At 31.3% G+C, this 26,164-nt stretch overlaps 1 protein-coding gene across 4 annotated transcripts in view; it reads right to left on the bottom strand.

Moving 5' to 3' along the window:
* Window positions 1–26,164, bottom strand: part of LOC118200961 (uncharacterized) — an 85,927-nt gene that overhangs the window by 34,058 nt on the left and 25,705 nt on the right. For 2 of the 4 annotated variants that reach the window (XM_035372954.2, XM_035372955.2), the window contains 2 exons: window positions 22,434–22,514; window positions 19,320–19,413 (listed from right to left, as the gene is read on the bottom strand). In XM_035372954.2, coding sequence (XP_035228845.1) covers window positions 19,320–19,332 — 13 coding nt within the window. In that variant the 5' untranslated portion in view covers window positions 19,333–19,413; window positions 22,434–22,514. The remainder of the gene's footprint in view (window positions 1–19,319; window positions 19,414–22,433; window positions 22,515–26,164) is intronic. The other 2 variants (XM_035372958.2, XM_035372957.2) reach the window with 1 other exon arrangement.

The following is a 26,164-nucleotide window of genomic DNA, read 5'->3' as shown; positions in this document are numbered from 1 at the left end:
ACAACACTTTGTTTTTAAAATAAATCTCAAATATGTTTTCTATAAATACAGAATAACTTAATACCATTAAGGCTCACAAGAGGCAGACTGAGGTTGAAATCCCTGCAAATCGACTGGCTGCATGGCCAATTTCGTGGTTTTCTCCATGTGCCACAAAGATATTAACCAGTTGCCTTCGAAAATCCTCTATGTTAGCATCCCTCACCTCAGAGCAGATAAGTCTGGCATGTTTTGCCATAATCAAGCAAATCTAAAAATCTCGTATATTACAGGGTAATCATTAATTTTCTATTTAAGTTAACAAAAATTTTCATCAAGATAAGCAGGCTCAATACTAACTCTCTCACATGTTTACACCTATTCTAAATTTACGACAAGCTAAATTACAATGGCATGTTTCAGGTTCAATATCCAATCTGTTTTAACCATATGTACTGAGAAGAGTTACCTAACAATTGGGTTTAGGACAGGAATGCCAACTAAATATTACCTCATTTGATCTTAACAAGCAGTCAGCTTGTTATAACTCGGAGAAAACTTTGTTTTAGGATTGATTTCTGGTATGTGGTAACAGGCAATTTAACAGCAGTTTGTCTGTTGATAAAGACTGCTAGCTGAGAGCCTAAAACAGATCACCAGCAATGGTCTGGAAATTACAGTTCTAATCAGTTTACTGTGCCATTGACAAATCAGAGATTATGGGACATTTATTTATACATGAATTACTGTTCTTTATTCTAATAAAAGAGATTCACAATACTATCTGCAATACTTTACCCAACTTTGTTTTTTTGTGTTTTGCTTTAGTACTATTTTCTATCCATTTTAGGGGCACTACAACAATATCTGATTATTGAAAACCATATGGCTGTTTGAAGAAGAAGGGCTTTCAGCATTTTGTGATTAATCAATATCAATTCAAAGATCCCGAGACAAGCACACATACAAATACGACTGAGAGCACATGGGAAGCAATTAAAAGTGCTATTCCAAGGCATCATGATAAAGGTAACTTAAATAATATTATTTAGAAATGCATCATGGGAGAAAAATTCTTAAATTTTATTGAATCAATTATAAAAGTCTATTCTGCTATTAACTTCAGATTCTAAAGTAAATTCACTATTATTTTTATCATTTATGTAGTTTGTTCTTTAATTTTATGCATGTACACATATATTACTTGCACTTAGGCTGTTTTACATATGTATTACTATGCACTACACATATCTTCAGTATTTTGCAATAATGCTTTTAAGTACAGCAATATTAGCTACACACCCTTCACTATTTTTTAATTAATTTCATGTATCTATTTTGTTGTGCATGATGCTCTACTTAATTTCACAAATGTCAGCATAATACATTTAAATGCAAATAAATTCCTTACTTTGGAGAGTTTAAATTAAATAATTTCAATCATTTCAATGTTTCCGGTATGGGTTTTATTATATATATATAATAGTGTGCACATGATGATTTAGATCAGGGGTTGGCAACCTTGCGGTCATGGAAAACAAAAAGTTTAACTGCTTCCCTTACAAATTTTTTTGAAAAAAATTGCAAAAAAATCATCACATTTTTTAATTTTATTATTAAATACAACAAAACGAAATAAATCAAAACCTGTAGGTTTTAAGATGAATTTCTAATTTTTTGAAGGTGTAAAAGCATTTAGTTTTAATATTAGGTTATTATCCCAAGTTATCTCGGGCAAATGAAAAAAGTTAAATATTAGTCTTTGTATGATAGTTTTTGAAACAAGGGACAACACCCAGTGATACCCGACATTCTACACTGGTATCTGGTCTCTTTTCTTACTGGCTTACCGCTGGAATCTTTTTCACGGGAGCACAGAGTACACCGTCTCATTGGATTTTATTTATTTATTTTTTTTTATTATTATTTTTTTCCACTTCTTCATAATCACTACCTGAAAAATCATTGCTTGCATCATCGCCATTATTTTATTTTTTTTCAACGCATATATCCTTCTTTATACATTATTAATCCACAAGCCGATGTATACAATAGGGAAACACGAGACCAGTCCCTCCAAAAGAAGTGCAAAAGCACAACCAACAAAATTTGACAAACTGCCATTCAAAGCTGAATATTTCCTTTCATTTCCTCTAGGCCGAGTAAAACTGTTATAAAACAAATCGTACTAACAAATTCAGCTTCGCCCGAGTTTTCATGGGATAATAATGATCTGCAATATATACAAACCCGAGATAATTCGGGATAATCAGGCAAGTGGTTAAAATTCTTAGCAGGCACCACTCATTCAAATTTCATAAATCAACCATCCAACGTCATATTGCAAACTAATTTTGTTTAAGAGCTATAACTTTATTGAACTAAATAACAAATAATTATAATTCATATCATTTATATAAATTTTTTTGATATATCAACTTTAAGTTTTTGTTTGTAATTTGTCTGCTAATTATAATTGACAACATAATTTGAGTTGCATGCTTTTAAACAATTATCTAAGTATGAATCAGTAAATTCTGAATGATACTTTGACTTTAAATAAGTCATATTCAAAACCGTCTCATAATTATAGATACTTGAGCAATAAGAATTAATCTTTACCACACGACTTTAAAATAAGATACTGTTTTCTGTTCCAAGATATCTCATTACCCAAATTATGATACCAAAATATCTTATTAGTTTCATAAGATTTTAAAATAACATCATTTTGCAAGCTTACCATTTCTAATTCCATGTTTTCCATATTGTTGAGATGAAAATAGTTCAATACTGCTACAGCTGTCTCAAATAAGTTTGCAAAGCAGAGATAATCTGAAGATATGACTCTATTAATATTATGTTCTTTCAGAGTGCCATTTTTTCGGTATTGGGGAAATGAATTAATAATTTTCGTAAGAGATAAGACCTATACAATTCTACATTGATTTGAAGTTACTGATCGTGCTGACCGTGTCAGCAATGTGATTATTTCCGACCCGTAATTTCAAATTTAGCTCGTTAAGTTTCAATGTTACATAGGTAAAAAAAGCCTAATATGTTAACGAGTTTTTGTCTTCCAACTGGTCATAGTTTCCACCTCTTATTTGCCAAAACAAACTGTCACTCTAGCATGTTTCCTTAGCTCAGCCAATGAACCTCAGTGTGCAAAAGAAGATGGATAATTTGTGTATCTTCGTCATTTTCCAAAAGCACTTTAAATAGTTTTATGTTGCACTCAACTTGCTTTCATTACTAAATTGATTATTTTCGCAACAGCAGTGATTACATCTTGGAATACAATGATTTTTGTACACAATGAGCGCTGGTGTATAATGCAATGATATGCAAAAAATTTTGGAAGAAAAGGATCTTGTTGGCATAAAGCAGTATATGCATAGTCTACCCTGTCACGGCTTGCGCACACAATTTCTCGATCGGTATTTTAGCGTCAATCAAAAACATTTTTACTGCACAAAATAAATTCTTTCCTCGTATATGCTCTTAAGCAGTAGGATTTTCAGAAACTCTTCTTTAAAGATAAAACCATTAAAGACAATCTTGACACTTATTGCCAAATGTGTTGTATCTATTATACTTTCTGAAAAATTGAACTTCTTTTAAAATGTATGAAAATAAATAAACCCTGAATTTTTTCCAGTCTTATGATAATAAAATTTTAGAATCATCAGTTTGTATATCCATATAGATTATAAGAAAGTATCTCATTCTTTTTTTTAGGGCTCTCGTGGTGTAAGTGATAGTAGATCGGACTAGCAGTATGAAGGTCTACGGTTCGTATCCCGGTAAGAGCATAGAGGATTTTTCGTATTTTCTCCTCAGAAAAACAGAATGTCTCTACAGTGGCACCCAAATGCAAACATGATAAATAATAATTCGTGAACACATGAGTTAGGCCGACAGTGCCTTGTGCTTCTTCTCACTCCCCCTATAAAAGGGAAACAATAAGGAATTATGCCAATCTCCCTAGCTTGCTATAAATGGATGTTCTTTCAGCTAGAATTTGGAAGACCTTATAGGTAGAAGCATAATGAGAGCACTGCAGAAATTTTGCATTTCTTACTTCGAAAAAATTCCAAAGTCTGCCCGCCTTTCGCAAATTTTTCGAATTTACTTTTTCTGGTATCCTTTTTCCATCATAGTATGTTGATAGGTGAAACAATGCAGATTTCTGTCTACTTTCTTAAGCTTACGTATCCGCAGAAAAATGTATTTTCGTATTTAAAATTAGTATAGATGTTGTTCCCCGCTACTTACGTCACACAACGAGTGGGATGGCGATAAAGGACACTGAGGGGAATTGCAAACCCTTTTCAACTCGTTCCACGATGGAGGACTCTACATAACCACAAGTCTGTTTTTTCAGTTTCTTTTACAAAAATTTTTTCTTGGTCTTAACAAGACCCACTGTGTTTGTTTTCGTTTAAATTTTATTTCAGTTTTCTAAAATTTATAGAGGTATAATTATTTAAGCTAGCAGGTCCAGCCCGTAAGTTATTGTAATTTTTGACCAATAGCAGACAGCTATTTATTTTTATTTTTCTGAATTCTTGTAAATCGAAACTGTTTTTAGTTCTTTTAACACAATGTGTCATTTTGTGCGGACGCGTAGGGAAATTGGAACAGAGAATTGAGGCTAATAAATTTTCTAAGACAATACGTCTATTTAGTTAAAATTTGTAATGCAAAAGTTTCAATTGTCTGTTTCGGCGAAACGTGTAATGGAGTTAGCTTAATTCGATGTCCAGCTAGAAATTTCCATTGAAAAGCCAGGTTGAACTTCGGATTAAGCTAATTTGCCATTTTCCGCTTTGTATTTTTGTATTTTTTATATGTTATATTAGTTTTATGTTTTACTTGTACCATTGATTGGTTTTTCTATGTTTTAACTTTACACTTGTCTCATCGATTGGTATTTATTGTATTTTTTGCCGTTACTAGTTTCCAAAGATTAGTATTTTACTGTATTTAACTTAACGTATAGCACATTTTTCACACTTCAATGACATAGTTTTTTTTTAAAAATGTGTTGAACTTTTCTTGGAGCCACAGCTCCTGGTAACTTTTTGGCGAGCTTTCTACAATTTCTCTTATCTTTAATTTTGCTGCATATTGCGCAAAAACATTATTTAGACCAAATTGGTCTTATGTTAATGTACTAACTATGTTGCTTGTTAATTATATATATATATATATATATATATATATATATATACCGCATTTTATAATTTCATTACACAAAAGTTTTATACCTTAGAGAGCATATCTTTTATAGTAGATTTTTGTATTGCTTGAATTTTGAGGGAAAAGGAAAGTCAAGATTTCTACAAATGAACAAACGTACTTCCCCCATTCAGTGCTGTATCTCTTTACTGAGGAATTAACACAAACAGATAGGCTGTTTTCGATCGAAGGTTCGGCCTTCGTGTGAACGATTAGGGGAAACCAAAAAAGTAACAAAATAATACTTCATTCATGGATCGGCATCTTCAAGAAGCACAAACTCCTAGTGAGTAAAAGATGCCTATCTGGGAACATGTATTTTAGCATAAAATGGTCGTCAAATCCAAATAACATTAATTTAGAGAAATTTTTATAGACGCAATATATAATTCTAAGATAAAAGTAAGTAAAAGGGGGTGATGTAATTCCCCAAACATATTACTGACGACTGACTCTGATTTGCTAACTTTACTAAAGCACGCAATATCTATCTTCCAAGATACAAATATTTCACTTCCGACGAACTTTCTAAGGAAAACTTACATGCATTTAGTTTACATATAGAGAAAAATCATAAAAATTCCATGCACCTGATCTATTCCGTCGCTGAAAATAGAAGCCTAAAAGAATCGATAGTGTTCTGTGGCTTCAGCGACTAGTTTCTTCTCACTTTGATTTTGGAACTAGAAATATAATTTCAAAGATCTCCACTAGAGGAGATCATAATTCAATATTTTTTTTCACACATGTAAAATCTGGTTAAATACGTTTCCTCGTTTATAAATTACAGAATTTTTTTTCAATAATTCCTGATATTTTAAAGGAAAATTTCCATGTATTTTTTTTTTTCTTGTAGCAGGTTTAAATAATTGTTGATTAAAACCACACTAATTTTAATAATCTGAAAATGACACAAATGAAGTGAACTCTTTCATAATTATATTACTCATTAGCATTTAAAAAAAATTAACTTGGGTTGAAGATTACCTCAGAAGTGGATTTTTTAAAATTTCTTAATTTAGATGCCATACAGTTCTGGTAATAGTTATTTCCCCTGTTATACTATGGCCATATCAGTGGCCGATAAGACTGCTAAAAATATTAGTTGTTCGATTTGGATTCAAACTCAGATGAACTAATGTGATGGCTGTATGGTATTTTTCTATGTGTAACATGAATATGAGCCATTCGTTACAAAGTCCTTTATGAAGGCATCTTTCTCCTTAAAAGCAGATAGTTCTCGTGTGTTTTGCTGTATTCAAATAATCCTAACCCTCAAACTATGCACCTGTCACACTAAATCAAGATGAAAGTTTTCTAAACAAGATTTTTAAATCGGGTGGCCAAGCGCTAAAACCGCTGAGCACTGGTAATTCGACATGGGTTCAAACCCTGGCGAACGCGCTTGTTCTATAGAAAGTTTTCCAGGGTTTTTCTATGTTCAGTGTGGATGAGATCTAGTTCCCCTTAGCAATTCCCTCCATGATAGTTTCATACTCTTGCACAGATTCCAAATCCATTAAATTTTCTGTATTAAATGCAACTATAGTTCTTTTTAGAGAAATCGTAGGAGGAAAAAAACTGTAAGCATCAAACCGAGTGTGATTACGAATATTTTAAAATACTTAACATTTTGAGCAGGAAAGCTTTTTTAATACGCTCATAAGCAACTGTGGGAAACAAAAAAACCTTAAATTGGCATAAAACTATATGGATTTCTACAACAATCTATATAAATGTGTTTTCAAAAAATTCTCCTGAAATATGAAGAGTTGTATTTGTAAAGCATTAATTAGTTAGATTTATAATTATATACTCAGCTTTTGGTTTTCATAACCTTACATTCATCAGAATAGTAATAAAGTCATTAAGCGTGGGGAAAGGAATAATGACTCAAAATTTTCTGAGCTAGTATAAGTAGTTATATAACTCAATTAAATATATGCGTAAATTTTGCTGACCTCTCTTAATCTTACCAATATTTCTGTATAGATACAGAACATAATTAAATATTGATAATGAGTATTATAGATAGTGGAGCATATAGAATGAGCATCACAATATTATCAAAAGCAGCCACTTTGACAAATGAATAGAACTGCTGGGAATCATGTATGAATGTCACATGCATGCTTTATAATAAAAAAGAATGTTATAAAAATTACGATTATGTGATATCAACAATTTACAGAGCTTTCCAAAATGTTTAAAAATATAATATTTAAGAGTCGGCAAGTTTGTTTCAAAAATTGAATTTATTCCACTCACAGTATTTGTCGCTATAATCAGAAGCTCGTCATCGATTTTTAAACTATTTCTCAATAAGCTACCGAGTTTAAATTTTGTACAAACACTGTTTACGGATGAAAATATGGCGTGGTAAACCGAGTTTTATAAAATTCAATTTAGAGGTCTTAAAATTTAATGTTGAAGAAATGTTTTGCACATATTTCCATTTAAAGAATAAACTAAAAATCTCAAAAATTTTAAGTTTGCATCATTTTGATTACTATTTGATTTGTATTCGTGATTGAACTATTTGATTTGTATTCGTGATATTTATAATGATGAGGAATTTGATTTAAATCATATCAAACACGGAGTACATCGAGATGAAATACTACATTTAGTAAGGAATTATAAGCCAAATAAAATAAAAACATCTGCCCTGAAGATAAGGATAGTGCTGACAGATCAACTTCCAGTTAATTGCATGCCGCAATGCATATATAATACATTATTAATATTATATAACTTCATTTTATTCAATAATTGCTCTAAAACGGAAATTTTTAATTCCTATTATATATACATTCACTTTGTAACTGGTAATAAATTTGTTTCTTTTGATTAAGTGTAAGGCCTTTATCTCAAAACATCAAGATTTCTCCCGATTAATGACAGACATTACCCATTGTCGTCAGGGTTGCGTGGAACCTTGTCCCTTTACGCATTGGGGGTTGGAAGACGTACAAAAATAAGGGCTAGTCCTTCTTAGCGTATCTTTTCGCTACTACAAATACACGAGACGATCCGTTTTCGAAGGTACATTTAAATTAAAAACATTCCATAGCGAACTGTCAAGAGGCCTGCATAAGAGAACGAGAAAATACGGGTCAACCATTAAAGGGTTAATATAGCAAAACATTATGTACACTGCTCAAAAAAAAAAAAAATGGGACAGTGCTATATCTCCCGTTCTACTGGGCCGATTGACAAAATTCAAACTGCGTTTTTCATGTCTCGAAAGCGCGACTTAGGATATATATTAGATTTATATATAGCACTATTCTAACATAGGTATTTTGACACAAAATCGGACTTTTTCTGAAATAACATACCAATTTTTTTCCATATTTCGATTCTACGGCTCAAATTATGCCAGAATACCAAGTTTTGTAAAAATTGTACGAGTAGTTTTTAAAATATTAGCTCTCAAAATTTTAGCTCCTCAATGTTAATTGAATTTGGCAAATATTTATTAATATCTCTTTTTTTACTAAACTTTTTTTATTTGTTCTCTCACATTTTGAAATTTAGGTTCATTCCAAATAAAATTTACCCATTTTTTGTGTTTTATTTTTTAAATTTCTATTTTTAAATAATTTTTATAAATTTTTCGAAAAAAATTTTGAATTATAACCTATAAAATTTTTACCATCATCATAAAGTAAGTGTATTTTTAAGCATATCTGCAAAAAATTAGACTTTTTTTATTCAAAATTTTCTAAGATATACACGAATTTACATATTTTCGCGTTTTGAAATTTGGCATCTTTTTTTTGAGCGATAATAACGCCAAATGTGGTCTATGGATTTTTGTTACACTGAATTGCCACAGCTATTTTTAACCTTAAATTTCAAGTAAAATTTTACGGAGAATTAATTATATGAAATTTTTTCCCACAATAAGGCGTAATAAATATTTATTAATACTATATGAAAATCTATTTTTTAAATTATAGATGATATTATTCAAATTTTTAAAATTTTTTTTTAATTTCTCTCTTTCTTCCTTTTTTTAAAAAAATAAGAGTACGTTTTTCTAAGAGTAAATTTTTACCTTCGGCGTTTTATCGTCTGCTACTTTACTTCGTTTAAATCGAATTGTCTGAAACTGAGAATTTTCGTTTAATGTTTATTTGAATTTAATGAAAATATTTTATGACATTAACTGCATAATTTATTTCTAAACAAACTGTTGCTTTTGAAGTGGCTGAAAGAGCGGCAGATACTATCATCCATATTTTTAAAGCACAGTATATTTTTATAGAAATATAAGATTTAGAATAATCATTTTTATAAAAGTCAAATTATGATATAAACATACAACCCTGTAGAGACTGAATTAATGGAAGTTCAATGGTTATGTAGAAATGATCTGCAGCTACTTAATGGCTGGATAACTCAGCAGATTCTGTGGACAAGCAAGAATAATTATATAAACGACAACCAACATTCTGTATTTTTGTATTTAATGTCAATTTAATCTGTAAAAATGTATTTTTGAGCGTAGCTTATTTTCATTATATCCTTAAAATTCTAATTTAGAATGTAATTGTCAAGAACTGAATCCTAATCATCAGTAATATAATAAGTAATTATTACGGTTATTAATAAATTCTTCTTATAAAGTAATTGCAAATATTTCAAAAAACTTTCTGTCTGAATGCAAATATTTTTCTATGCAAAATTTTTAATTTATATTAATCAAGATTGCACACGATATTATTTATTTGCACTTCAATTTTTACCGTCAGCTCTAGTAGAAGTTACAAATCAATTATATTTAATTAAGGATTGGATTGGATTATTTAATTATGGCAAAGCACACGAGGTCTATCTGCCTAAAGGGAGGGATGCCTTCGTGGAGGACTTTCTAACGTAAACTGGCTCGTATACACGTTACACAGGGGGAAAACCACTAAAACGCCCATGCAGCCAGCCCGTTCGCGGGATTTGAGCTTCCGACCGAACTACCAGTGCTCAGCGTCTTTACCCCTCGGCCGCTGGTGGGCTATTTAATTAAGGAATGACCATCTAAATTTAGAAACAGCGTACTGTAACAGCAATTCAATTATTGGCGCCGTATCTTTCATGTTACTCCCGACTGGCAAGCTACATGATTTTTAATGAGTATTCGGGTTTTGCTAGTAACTTCATTTGGAAATCGCGCTTAAACTAGGTTAGTTGGCTATTTGAACATAGAAAGAATATGGGAGCTATTTGGTTAAGATGCTTTCATAGAGAACCTTTGTAAAGAGAACCTAGAAAACTACGAAAACCAACCATGCAAAACCCTGGGTTAGACTTCGCAACAAACAATTACTATTTAACAATCTTCAAATGCTAGGCAACTGGTGAGGCTCCAATTAAATCTCCAATTTAATATTTTATTTGTAAATATTTAAAATATTGTTGTATACTTAGACACAAAAAGCAGAACTACCAAGCCGTAGTGCAAATGAATATTCATTTTCTTTTGCAATAATTGTATTCACTTAATATTCTTGGAATATGAGCTAAAGAAGGAACGTTCTCGGAAGATTAAAGAAGTGTTTAAATCCAGTGATATAAGGTTTGTCTTAGAAGCTCAAGATCAAAACGATTCTGCAATTGCCCCAGTAGTTGACTTGTAAATGGTTGTGAATTAAGCAGATGACTTTTAATCTTACGTTTTCAGTCAGACAACGTATTCCAAATGTTTTGTATTGCATGATAATGCATCTTTTCATTATTCAATAACCAGTCGGAGAACCGCTTGTGTTCCGAAAATAAGTATGTGTACTCAATCGTCCTGCATGTTTTTCAAATTTGTCTTCTTGTGATTTTTTTTCTTTTCCAAAAACTAAAGTTGCCTCTCAAAGGAAAGTTTTTTGATATTGAAGAGACAAAAGGAGTATGACGACTACTTTTAGAGGCATGTCAAAAACAGATCTCTACAATGCCTTCTCTTCCATTACATGTTGTGCAGTCAGACAAAAGGTTGCATCAGCGTAAATTCTATAATCTATTTTTATTACACTCTGATTACTTTACTAACATACAGTGAATATATACTAAATCTTTTACATCAGCTTAAGTAATTCGGAATTTTTGACGGAATTGTTGTCGGAACTAGGACTTGGAAGATAAGTCATATTGAATATTTCGATAATCCAATAAATTCAAGGTCGAAGTTTCAATATTTTATTTTCGGAGGGAGGGGAATTTTTTTCAGTTTTGTTCCATTATCCTAAGTATATTTGCTTCGATTCTTTATTTTTTCTATAAAAGCGGAAATCTTACGCATGGTACACATATAACGCATAGCTTCAATTAAAATTTAATAATATACAGGGTGTTTATAATTAAAGTTCCACATTGAAACGGTCATAAAACAAAAACTACTGGATCAAATGTTATCAAACCTGGTATTCGTGTAAAGGAGATCATAGGAATTTATTTTCCGCGAAAAAAGGGAAGTTCCAGACCTCACCACCAGGGGGAAAATGGCGCTGTATGCAATATTTTTAAACGAAATATGGATCGGAATCTAACTTAACCTTTTGTTGCACGGGTTTAATATGTTGCATACCCTTAAGAAATTTTGAAGTAAGAAAATTACCATTTAAAGGCGTTAAATTCGATAAACGTCGAGTGCGCCATCCGTGTAAGTGAGAAATTCGTCCGTGAAAACCACGAATTAGCGATCAGAAAATGTGAGATCGCAAATCACTCGCACAAGTGCGTACAATCTGGAAATCGTTTTCTTACCGATCGCTAATTTGTAATTTTTGAAGCCTGAATTCGGCCCTAAAACATAAAGATACTGATTCAAAACGCTTTTAATCGATTTGAGGTAAAAAAATCCCTCATGTTATCTATCTAATTCCATTGCATTCTCCTACTACATTCGATTGCATAGCAGTCATTCCACACCGTTTGGTGTGGAATGACAGCTAGTTTTATAACTGAACCATTTTTCTCTGAAGAACAGTCGACAGCTGGACCACTGTGATTGCAGCTCACTTAGAGTCAATGTTAAAGTGTTTCGTGATACACGAACTGCAGTAACGTGGCATTTTAGATACTACGATTTTTATGCACGGCTGAGCCCCACCTTATGTGTGTCGCACAGTTACTTAGGCAACATTTCACGAATGAACGTCTTATACGCCAACACTTCCCCTCTTCCCACCACACCTCAACCTCTGTGACTTTTAGCTATGGGGTTTTCTCAAAAGCACTGTTTATGGTGATAATCTAAACAATTTGGCAGAAATGAAAAATGTTAAACACTGACATGTCCGTAACATTCCTCCCGATATGCTAAGAGCTGCTGTTGAGAATGCAGTAACAGGATTTAACTTGCTTTCGTAAAATGCTAGACGCTACATTGAACATGCTTTGTAACACGTTTCGGAAAATATTAAACACATTTTAAGCAGATGTTTTCGTGTCTTATTTCATTTAAGAATCTTGTATACAGCGTCATTTTCCCCCCGGTGATGAGTTTTTTTTAACTATTTTTTTCTCGCTGAAAATAAATTCCCATAACCTCCTTTACACGATTCCCAAGTTTGATAACATTTGGTACGGTAGTTTTCCTTTTATGACCATTTCAAATTTGAACTTTAATTATAACCACCATGTAAATTAAACTTTAAAAATTTTACAGTTTGGTTCAAGTCCCAGCTTTAAAAATATGTATATATAACAATAATCTTTTATATTAATCCTCTTAGAAAGAATGTTTTAAGAAGCTAATTTTTCTCTCGCGTTATAGATTGTATAAAAAAACATGATCTTTAATATGATTTAGATTGTTTCAGCCGATATAAGAATCGGGTCACTCGGTGGTACAGAATTAACCCTGCTGGACTGTTTTATTTCTTTGTCATTTAGCAAAAATCTTTTAATTAAAATATTTATTCTTTGGACTTCGTTTTTTTTTTTATTTATAGTTAAAATGACTAGAAAATGAAAAGCTGTCTTCAGCTGAAACGCAATTCATGCAATTGATATTTTAAAAAATTGACAAGAAAGCAAAATTTATGGAAGTCTAGCAATCGAAAAATCTTAATTTTCTTGTGTGTGCACTGAAAATAACTGTAGAAGGAAAGAAGAAAATTAGGGAGAAAAGTAAGCAAAAATTTGCAGAGAAATTTGGCTGTCAGACATACCAAGATGTTTCAAAAAGTTGGACGCTTTTGAAGATACTTTCAGGATACTTCAATGAATTTAGGTGTTCAAAGAAAAAACACTTGGACGTGTACACCAGCAAATACCATCAATTGAGCTTGTGGTTAACAGAAAAGGCAATATGGTTCAGACTATATGGTTGTATAAATTTAAATTACGTTATAGAACATCATATCGTATCATAAATGGAGAATCCCATGATTTTCTCATTCGAATTATTTGAAGATTCAGGAGTTTATCCAGTGATGTGTGTGGATGTCACCTAAAGATGTTTTTTTTTTCCTCGTGATGAAACAGCGGCCGAGCGATAGAGTCACTGAACGCTGGTAGTTCTGTCCGAGGTCCGAATCCCGCGAACGGGCTGGCTGCTTGGGCATTTTCGTGGTTTTTCCCATGTGTAACGTGTATAATTTGAGTCGTAGAACCGAAATATGTAAAAAAATTGGTATGTTATTTCAGAAAAAGTCCGATTTTGTGTCAAAATACCTATGTTAGAATAGTTCTATATATAAATCTAATATATATCCTAAGTCGCGCTTTCGAGACATGAAGAACGCAATTTGAATTTTGTCAATCGGCTTAGTAGATCGGGAGATATAGGACTGTCCCATTTTTTTTTTGAGCAGAGTACATTATTTTCATCATTGCAAAAAACTGCATTTAATAGATACTGATATTGTATGGGCCCTGAGTAACATGACTGCCTATATATGGGCACAACATTTTTTTACTAGATATATATTAACTTGAAAATTTATTTTATTTTATTTTTTTTTGGGGGGGGGCTTTATTGATGTAAACATTTTACTGAATTTAAATACATGAAAATAGAGACTAAAATATTGTTACGAAATGTACAGGTGGGGTATGATGCAGAGCAGTTTTAGGGTTGCCATAAAATGGCAAGGTATAGCAGGGTTGCCACATTTGGCGAGAAATCCTCTACTTGGCGACATTTGGCGCTATGCCATGGACGGATGGAGAACCTTCTGGAACGAATCCTTACCGGTTTAGCCCAGAATGTTCTTGAACACAAGCCAAAAGCTATATAAATCCTGCTGGTCCGCGCAGTCAGTTAATGTGTGTGTGCCTCGTCTAGCGAGCTGATAGTCAGTCAGTCATTGAGCGAGTGTCTCGAAGTCCAGTGCCAAGTTGGTCGTCGAGTGCATCGAGAGTTAGTGCATCGTCGAGAGCTATACTCTTGTGTATCGTCGAGTGCATCGCGTAGAGAGTCTCGTGAGTACGTGGAGTTCCGAGAACGACCAAACAGAGTCGGAAGCTATACTCTGGTGCTTTGCAGTAAAGCCATCTCCACCGTTATTGTCTGACAGTGTGAAGGCTGTGTCGCTGATTGTTCCAGCGTGTTTATAGTAGATTTTTGATGACTGTAAAAAGTGTTATTGGAGCTGTTCTGAATAATATTGGCTAAATAAAGTGTGTTTCGATACTTCATCCAGTGTCATCGTTATTCACTCCAAATCCATAAACCCCGTGCGAACATGAAGGAAGAAAATAACGTAACAACTGGTGTCAGGAAGAGAAAAACGTAATATTATATATTCACACAAATTAAGTTAACAGACATTATTTAAATATAATTCTTGAAGAGTAAATCCAAGAAGTTTAGCCAGTCAGAGGGTTTGGAAATGAAAATATAATTATGTATGATGCTCATCTGCCATAAAAGAAATTATTTTTGCTTATGTTAATGCTAAAGCTTAAAAATTTCAGATAATAATGAAATCAATCCACTTAATGTGTTATGCAATAATGGATTATAATTTTGTGATCGGGGTAAAATAGGTTGTGCAAATAGCAGAATTAAAAGTGTTCCATGACATGAAATTTGATTAAAAATGATGATGTAGCTGCCAATCTTGAAATATAGGAAATCATTCTCATGGAAGTTTTTGCACTGCAAGTTGTGCCATTTTTATTCACTTTAAAATGCAGATCAACTTAAAATGCATGATTATGGATATTAAACTATTTATACAATTCTCAATGCAAAATGTATTATTTAAATATTCAAAATTCTATGCCCTTTGTCTAATTTTACACTGAGTAAGGAAAAAGCTTTATTTATCAAAACACTATTAAATGGGATGAAAAAAAAAATTAAATCACTGCACATAATATCATCTGAATAAATTAGGTAATGTACTATTTATGGACGTGAAACAAAATTAAACACAAATATTAACTAATTAAACACTAGTAGTAAAAAAAATTTAAAAAAAAAAAAAAAAAAAAAAAAATGCAGATGTCTTCAGATCTTATAAAATTTGCAGGAAAGCACAATTTATGTTTCATTAATTCTATAAACTTATTTTACTGTGAGGACAATTTTCCTTAATAAAGGCTAAAAATTAAAAACCATCAAATAAAGCAATCTATTTGGAGATTTTTTAATAAGTGGGAAACTTAGCAGCTATGCTACTGCCAAGGCTTAAAAATTCTGAATTAAACTGTATGAGATACAAACACATGAGTCTGCAACACTGCTTACAACCTTTATAAATGGTAGATTTAAGGTTCATTTATGTTATTTAAAATAAACAACTGATAATAATTTTCAGTAAAACCAAAGATTAATCTTACAAATGTAAATTTTAAAAAGCATTAAATACACATTTAGAATAATAAACTATTACTCCTTATTTTCAGTTTAAAACAATAAATTATATCTGCATATATTATGATATCACAGGCTTAGTCCTACACCTCTCAATGTCTTTTATGCAGCATATGGTTAGCTTTTATTGAATGATCTAAAATTCATTGAATTCAAAAACAAGGTTTTCTAATACTTGCTCAATAGCTTCAAAGTAAGATAATAATTTATTTACGAAAGAAATATTGATTATATTATCTCATATATATAACCTCTTATACATGGTTGCAATTATTAATATTGTTGAGGAATTGCTTTGATTCCAATTTAATCTTAACTTTAGATGCATTAAGTTTATATATATATATATTTCAAGTAAAAAGCTATGACAGAAGCTTATGAAATTATAGTGTGCATGCGTGTGTGTGTATTACACATGCATGCATACTACAATTCCTTAAGCTTTTGCCTATCTAGAGACAAAGCAGAACTTATTTTGAATTGAATAAATGACTTATCAATGTTACAGCTGAAACCTCAGATTTATTAAAAAGAAAAATTTGTTCTTCAGCATTTTTTCCTTTATGCTTCTCATTTCCTATGCACGAAAATCTTTATAATTGCTATTTTCAAGAAACTATATTATAGCTGCCAGCCTTAAAGCATGCAAAATCAAATGCCGAAAACTAAAAATTTCTAGGAAGTTTTCACACTGTGCACCGATGTATTTCAAAAGAACTTTAAACTGTTTTATTCATTTTATAAAACATAATTCACATACTTGAACTATTTATGTTATTCTGATATACAATATATTAATATTTAATTGAATACCATAAATTTTATAATTTTTGTACAATTTCATTCCGCAATTTCCTTTTAAAAGAACATTCCAAGTAAGAAAGATAATAATTTTACAAGAAAGAATGACAACTGAAATATGCTGATGAAAGTAACAATGGGGTGGGATAACAAAATATGCAGAGTTCAAGTTTCATTTATTGACATGAAAATACTTTCATAAACAAAGGCTAAAAATTGAAAACTGGGAGATTTGGCCATCTATGGGGAGACCAGAAGATGTGACAAAAAAAAAAAAAAAAAAAAACAGGAGAGTCAGCAGCTATTTGTTTGAATGCGATATCTGAAAAGGTGCAGACGAATAAATTCTTGACAGATGCCAGAGAATTTTAAAAGTAAATTAATCATATACATTTAAAATGAATGTTAAAAAAGCTTGCATCCAGAAACAAGGATTGATTTAAAGCAAAAAATTTGCTAATGTTCATGATGCGCACTCATAAAAACAGCACTGATGTAGAAGCTAAAACCAAAATTCTGTTAATATTAAAAATTAAAACCAGATTACAAGTGCTCACAGACTATTTGAATTCTATTGCATGTTTGTATAGATTTTAATTTTTTTACTTAGTTTCTTTTTTTTTTTTTTTTTCTTTTCTTTTTTTTTTTTTTGTCATTAAGACATATCTAAAGTTTTCAGATTGTAATTTTTCCCTTAGATGCTTTGTACTTCAAAAACCTTTACTCATTTACAACATTTGCAAGTTTATTATGTATCTCATTTTTATAAGCTTTTTATAGTAAGACTATAAAAAGCTTTACTCATCTACAACATTTGTAAGTTTATTATGTATCTAATTTTTATAACATGTAACTATTAAGAGCATATCTTTGTAATAAGGATAAATTTCTGTATTAACTTTTTTTTTATCTTATTCTCACATCACAGATTTCTTTTTATATTATATGTTCAAAGAAAAGCATAAAAAACTATTATTGCATTAACATTTTTCTATGCTCAACTTTAAACTTCTAATATATAAATTTCCAAATTTGAATTTTTCATGCCTTTACCATTGTTTATTACTTCCTTATATTCTTCCCACTGAATTATTTTTACATTTAGCCATCATTTTAATTGCTAGTTATAAACAGAGGAAATTAATTTTTGTTAAGGAAGAACATTTGCAGCAGCCAATGACACATTACACTGAGATTGAAGAGCCTCTGATGAGTGGATGAAATTAATATATATCCCCAACTACAAAACATTAAACAAGTTTGTAGATTCTACAACTAGTATGTATACACCATTCATCATATTGAAGCTGTAGCAAATGCCAAATTGCTCAAAAATGAGATAAAAAAAGAATTTATAAGGCTTTACCTCAAATTTCCTTAGCACAATAAGGCCCACCAGCGGCCGAGCAGTAAAATCGCTGAACACTGGTAGTTCGGTCCGAGGTTCGAATCCCGCGAACGGGCTGGTTGCATGGGTGTTTTCGTGGTTTTCCCCATGTGTTACGTGCATACGAGCCAGTTTCCCTTAGAACGTCCTCCACGAAGGCATCCCTCCCCTTAGGCAGATAGCCCTAGTGTGCTTTGCCATAATTAAATACACCACCTTAGCACAATAAATAAAACACAGAAACAGGCTAAATTCTGAATACTGTCAAATGCAGTCCTTTTCAAAAATGCAATTTCATATCACAATTTACAAACATCTTTTTCATTTTTTACAAGCCCCCCCCCCTCTAAGGATCAAACCTTAAATGTTGGAAAAAATTATGTATTAATTATATGGACTAAAGCTTTAAAAAAAATTTGGGTAATAATGCAAATTTTAAATCAGTATTATTTTCAATTTTTTAGTACAAAGTGAAGTTCCAAATATCACAATAAAATTTCATAAAACAATACTTGTACGACTCTTAATGTAATGCTAAAATTCCATGTTTTCCTGAAAAAGGCTCCTTCTTTCTTTGTTTTAATGTTAATAATTATAATTAATAGCACTTAATCACCTTATCCATTATGTGGAAACTTCAAATCTCCACACAGCCCTATGAGGTGACCAACCTTTAACAATAAAGTACATTTTCTTTTCACTAACTCTATGCTTTAAAAAACTTCAAATTTTCGAACTGTAGTTAGAACTGGTAGTGTGGAATTAAGCTTTGGCAAGCAGAAATTAAAACACTGCCAATGGATTACCTGCAGAAGTAAATACATATTTTGAAACAATAAAGTATAAAATATGATAATTATGTTATTCTCGAATGAGAATTTCAACTAATGTTAACTTAGGCAACAATGTTAGCATCAAGGGCTTCAATTTTTCAGTTTCAATGAGGAGATCTCAAAATAATTCTATCCACCATCTCCATTTCTTGGCAAAATGTGCCTGAAATAAAACTCCTTACAGAAACAGTAAATACATTATCAGTTGTTTTAAGTTTCAGCTTTCTTCAAACCAATTTCTTACATTCTTTCTTACCGTCTGTCTGCATGTTTTAATGTTGAACTTCAGTGATATGCAATACTCTAAGGGAACTAGATCATTCTCGACTTTCCAGCAATATTTCATAATTCTGCAAAAAATGGATATCTTTTGTTTTGAATATTTCAAATACCAGAAGCCCATTATAAAAATAAAAAATTCAAAACAAAAATAAACACACAAAATCAGAGAAAGTTAAGGATATGGCTGTGATTACAAAGCAGATATTTACTTGCAAGTTATACCTTTGCAACACCTGCAGTTAATACACAAATTTTGAAAATACAGAGGGAGTTGCGACTACATGTGCGAGGTAAATATCAAATGTTACAGTATATTGTAGATGATAATGGAAAACAATGCGTATTAAAACTTGAAATTTAATTAGCCCAAAGCGGAAATTTCCCCAGAATGGCTATTAACTTCATTTTGGCACTTTGTGTTGATTCACTAAAAACAGTGAATCACTTTTTAAATTGTTGCCACCAAATGTTACAGCCCTGTATTATATTTAAAGATATTAAATAATGAAGAATCTGCATAAAAGTATATATCTTGCACTGTGATAAAACAACAGTACCTAGGAGCCATCAAATTTTGAAAAATTAACGTCTCCACCCGAATATGGGCATTTGGAATGTTTTATAATCTATTTCATATTTTGTAAAGCATTTATGAGTTTTTGATTAAGAAACTAAATGATTTCAAAATGAGCAATGACACTACTGTTAAAAATTATCCAGCGTGCAATACTGTGTAAAAAAAAAATTCTAAAGATATGCACTTTTAAATGTTTTGTCATATTGCTTTTGAATTAAATTTTATGGTTTAATTGCCAAAACATGATATTTAATAAATAAAGGTAACAACCACAAAATATTAAAGAAAAACCCCTTTGGACGTAATATCTGAAAGCTCTCAGATTTTTTTTTATTTCCCCCCCCCCTTTTAAATTGGAGTTGCATGGAGTAGTCTATATTTTGGGGTATCCTTTGAATTATTGCCAAATTAGCTAAGTGGAAACCATTTATTACTAAGTGATTTCAGTTACGATAACCTCAGTATTTTAACGTGGAAACCCTATCATGACGTGATTGGTTCTAATGCAAGATCAGGGTGCTGAATTTGATTTGGGGAAAAATAATTTTCATGGCTTATTTCTGCGTTAAATGTCGGTTAAGCAAGTTGCTTATTTTTTGCTTTACACTGTAAAATTATTGCCCAGTGATTAAGATTAACTTGAAGATGCCCTATGATTCATTCATAATTCAACGGAATATCTTACCTGGAACAACAATCATATCTGACTGCTGGAAGTCATACGACTGTCTTTCTGCAATAGATTCATTATTTCTCAGTAAATTATGCAGTAACATTCAGAAGCTGGATCAACACTATCAAAGGTATGTGTGGGGTGTAATTAATAGGGATTTTCAAGAGAAATGTCATCAACAGTCCGGCATTATAAAGAACATTTTTTATTCTTACTTTTGGGAATTTATGAGGCGATAGCAGTACATAGATTTAGTTCAGATAATTTTAACCAGGTTTTGGATTCTGTTAAGGAATTCTGTGTGCTACACACTGAAGACACAAATTTCCAAATAAGGTAAGTTGATATTTCCTTTTTGAACTGCGCAGATTAGATGACATGCATTTCTAATTTTATGTTATTTATTTGTTTTATTTTGATTTAAAATGCAGTTTACTGAGATTATAATTTTATTGCATTATGTTTTGGATGCCATTTTACTTGGAAGAGCATTGCACATTAACAGGAATGGCAACAAAAAATTGCCAATTTTCGCCAAGGGGGACCCTGAAATATATTTTTTCCATCACATGTCTGACAACATTAAAACACGTTACCCAAAAATGGTACTAACATATAGCAGAAAGTTATAGCTGCAGTGTGGGCAACTGAACACTGGAATAATTGTAAGGCCACATAACTGCTGGAGAAATGTGGTTTTAATTCAATACTTTTACCATTAATTCCGAGTAAAGTGGGTGAAATGAAAGCTTCCACAATATAAACAAATATCCAGAAAAAATCAGTAAGAATGGTAAAAGCATTCAAAATGACAAACAGTTTAAAGCTGTTTTATTCTTTAGTTTGAAGAACTGGCACTGCCTCATTTCCCCAAACATAAAGTCATCAAATGATACAGTTGTCAATTATGAAAAATAAAATAACTGAAGGTAAATGTATCACTCGATAAGCTTCATTCCCCTTTTCTGATTGTCTTATAATTTTACACTGATAAAAATCCAAACAAGAAAAAAAAAAGTTTTTATTTATTAATGTGCTTTTAAAAATAATCTATCATTAATATGCATAAAACATGCCATAACATACCATTAAACACAGATAATTCTTCATAAAGTGTTTCATAAAATGACTATAATTGACTGAATCAGGTTAAATCAAATAAAAATTATTCAGGAAAATTATGCTGAAATTCAAATTTTAACTATGTATATTTTTATCAGGAAAACTATCCCGAAATTCAAATTTTAAATATGTATATATTTTAAGTTCTATTAGCTTAATTTTTCTGAAGAATTTGTCATCAAAATTTTTTACATTTTCATTTTGTTTAACACTTAATGATCAACATTCTTCTAAAACTACACTAGAAACAATGGAAAGACATAAAAGATCTAAATTCAAAGAAATTAGAAATTAGGAAATGTGGAGCCAGCATTTTACAGGAAGAGTTAGCAGCTCCATTATAGCCATACTTCTGGCTTTCCCTGTAAAGTAACAGCTGATTGTGGAAAGCTCTTAAACTTTTTAAACTACTACTAGAAATAAGACTGTTCCACACTTAGTCCAAAACCAGCAACTTGTTTTTGAACAAAATATACGAAAGGCAGAAAATGAACATTTTCTCAGTACACTTCAAAATTTACTCGAAAAAAACTGATTTGACACTAATTATCTTTCTGTCAGACAAAACTAACAATGTGCACTTTATGCAAAGTTTTTACTCAAACACTTTTTACTACTGAAATAATTCCAGATAATCATAACATCACAAACATAAATTCTGTATTAAACTTTGCCTGCAAAGTGAAAGCATTATTTTGCATGATAGCAATACTCACTTCAGACTAGGCTCCAAGGTGTTTGAGATGAAACTTTGTACAGTGATTTAGTGGAGCAAATACTTTACCATTCATTACCACCTAATTATTAGAAAAATACAATATCAAAAAGACAACTCATTTTAAAGTAAAGAAAATACTAATCACATAACAAACAATACATAAAATAATAAAATATACTATTTCATTAACAAAAATCATACAAGACAAATTTATAAAATAATCACATAAATCATTTCATTGGTTCCGAGAAGACTGCACAACAAATGAAACATGCAAAAAATAATTATATATTATTTCTTAGGCAACCCCCCCCCACAGTGTAGGATTTACATATAAGTTATACCAAATATTGGGGTGTTCTAAAAAATTAAAATATAGTATAACAGACTTTTAAAAGGCCCCATAACTCAAATAACATAGGGCCTTACCAATTCCAAATCTGGCTCTGAACCCCCATAAGATTACATATTATGAGTTAGTGGGGTGCATTTAAAAAAATTGCTAATTCCCCCAATCATCCTATTTTGGCGATTGCAATTTTGAAAGAAACATATAAAAAAAAAGCTAGTATCACCCACTCACTCCCAAAAAACTGAATAGAAACAAAATGATAATAAGTCCTATTTAAGTAAATCAAACTGAATATTAAAAAATCAATCATATGAAGAACTTGGAATTTTATATACTGAGGAGAAATCAAGTATTAAAAAGAAGCCAAAATAAAACTTGATACATCTTCAAAACATGAAGAAAAGCATTTAAAAATCAGCAATAAATAATAGAAAACACATTATATTCACACCTAAAACTTTAACATAACATAGAGCAGGGGATGGGCAAACTATGGGCCACTGAAAAGTTCTATCTGGCCCGCGGTTGGAATTTTTATTTGTCACCCCGAGGCAAATTAAAAGAAATATAATTTATATATTAATCTCCTTTTCTACTTTGTTTAAATATTCCTTTTTTCCTTCCTTTTTTTCAAAGGACTGATGATCTTTTTACTTTCTCTATTTTTGTTCTACAAAACATAAATCGACGGAAATAGCAAGCACAGACAGCTTTTAATCAGTAAAATGTTAAAAGTAGAAGTTCTTTCTTTGTTACAGCTGTCGATTGCCGCCAACAAGCGTCATCTCTTTCTCGGGGAGTAAACATATGGGAATCCAATATAGACGAATTAGACCTCACATGATGTGGCAGACTGCACATTTTAAGCTCCAGCCAGCAGCTTTTTCTTTTGGTGCGAGTTCTATTATTGATTGTGTATGGAAAGACTGCAGACATAGCATCTTTGTGAATTGTGGTGAAATTATTAAAAAGTATACCTAGTGCTTGTTTGATTTATTTGTAAAATATTTCAACCCCAAAATGGCTACTAAAAAACATAAAAGTTGATTTAGAGTGCCGTGCTTTTTATGATGAATGGACCTGGAAATATTTTTTTACAGTTGTAAAAGATAAACCAGTGTGTTTCATTTGCAATGAAGCTGTAGCAATCTTCAAAGAATATAACATTTCTCATCATTTCACATCTAAACATAAGGATTCAAATTACAAAGCAATGTCCGAATATGAAAGAAAACAAATTGCAGAAAGTCTTTGTAAAAAATTATCAGGCCGACAATATTTTTCTAGAAAGTAAACACTCTCCAAGAAGCAGCTACATATGCAAGTTATACTGTAGCATACAATATTGCTAAAAATAATAAAGCTGTCAATAATGGGGAGTTCATTAAACAATGCATACTCCAAGTTTGTAATGTTTTATTGTCCACACAAGAAAAATAATTTTGAGACTGTTACCTTATCTCGAAAACGATGACTTCTAAAACATCAATGAAAATTTGACATCATAATTAGAATCAAAAATTGGCCAGTTTAAATTTTGCTCCATAGCTATGGATGAAAGCACTGATATAAATGATACTGCTTAATTCATATTATTTATAAGCGATGTTGATGAGAACTTTGAAATTACCGAGGAACTGGCGTGCATGTGCTCTTTAAAGGGAACTACAATGGATGTGATATTTTTCGTGAATTTCAGGAAGGGGTTTTAACTTTGAAAGTGCCATAACAAATATATGTAACACAGTCAAAAGTCGTTAATCCAGACTCGTCGGGACTTCGGCGATTCCGGATTATCGATTTTTCCGGATTATAGATCATCAGTTTAAATCTGGTAAGATAGCATGCGGAAATTATAAAATTTAAAATTTGAAACCATAATTTATGAAATAATGAGCAATTATGATCTAAAGGGTATCAAAATTTACAAAAAAAAAGAGGTTAATATTTATTTGTTTACTTTATTAAACATTTCTTTCAACGTAAGTTGTTTAAGTTGCTTCGTTTTATGTGATAATACTTTCTCTTTAATTCTACAGACAGACATAATTTCTTGTTCAGTTACAAAGAAAGTTTTGCTGTTCAAATCCTATAATCGCTGTGTCGAAAATACCGACTAATTTGTCAATCAAAATTTTTTTGTTTTCAAAAACCTCCGTGTCATTTTCTTCACTATCGGAAGCGAATTATAATGACGAGGAATTTGATTTAAATCATATCAAAGATGGAGCACATCGAGATGAAATACTACATTTAGTAAGGAATTATAAGCCAAATAAAATAAAAACATCTGCCTTGAAGATAAGGAACCCCAAAATTGTGTAAAGTTTTGACCCCAGAGGGCAATTTTGAAATCCGAGAGTCTTTCTCTTGGGAAAGGGATAAGTGCTGAAATAAAAATTTTAACTAAACACAGAGGAATAAAACTTGAGCTGAGTACACAAAGAATAAATGAAATAAATATACTTGTATTCAGTCCTAGCGCAGAGTCAATAAACTCCCAATTCCTCCATGAACATAATATTTAATCCTAAAAGACTTATAAATTAATCATGAAAAATTATTACATCATAAACTGTTATAATAATAAAGGAATTCTGTTATGTCACAGAAAAGAAAAGGAGAAGACTGGTGCTGCCATCTATTGGCGTGTACCCTCAGTGTGGGCGCACCGGTTTTAAAATCGCATAAATAATCTGTTAATTATCACTTCTGACTGAAATGAACTAAATATATAAGATTCAGCATGTGTATGTGATATATTTGCAGATTTTGAATTTTTTTCTTTCCCTCCAATAGAATTTATCAATCTTCCAACATGATACCTTGGAACGAGGTATATTAATTTCATAACTGTAAAATATTGAGCATTCATAGGGTGATGTTGCCATTCAGAATCGAAAGAAAACACTAGACACTTATGATTATAGCTTATAATATTACAGGCCCTGATTTGCTATCTGATTGCTTGGCATAATATTATATATCATGGAAGCACATGGAGCATATATTAGAATCTATGATATTTTACCTTTGCTAGCTCTTCTACACCCAACATAATTTCGCATCCCAAAATTTTGACAAAATTGCACCATTTTTTATGAACCAGGAAAAACAATCATAATTATAACTACACGTCACCACCTAAATAAAGCTCAATTATAACTACATGCACCACCATCTAAATAAAGCTAACTTGGAGATGTTACATCTAATATAAACATGCAACATAAATGAGAGTAAGCAAAAGAAAGATAAGAAAACCCTTTGTAGAAGGACAATCATAATCAAAGTCTTTGGAAAACTGAAATAATCGGAACATAATTGTACACAATTATGATGCGAAACATATCCGAATCAAATATTAGGATATTAAA

The sequence above is a fragment of the Stegodyphus dumicola genome, chromosome 2, assembly GCF_044657685.1.
Source record: "Stegodyphus dumicola isolate Sdum_Otavi_A_Nest chromosome 2, ASM4465768v1".
In the NCBI taxonomy this organism is placed as follows: Eukaryota; Metazoa; Arthropoda; class Arachnida; order Araneae; family Eresidae; genus Stegodyphus; species Stegodyphus dumicola.
The sequence above is the reverse complement of the archived record's forward strand: the minus strand, read 5'-3'. Positions and strand labels throughout refer to the sequence as shown.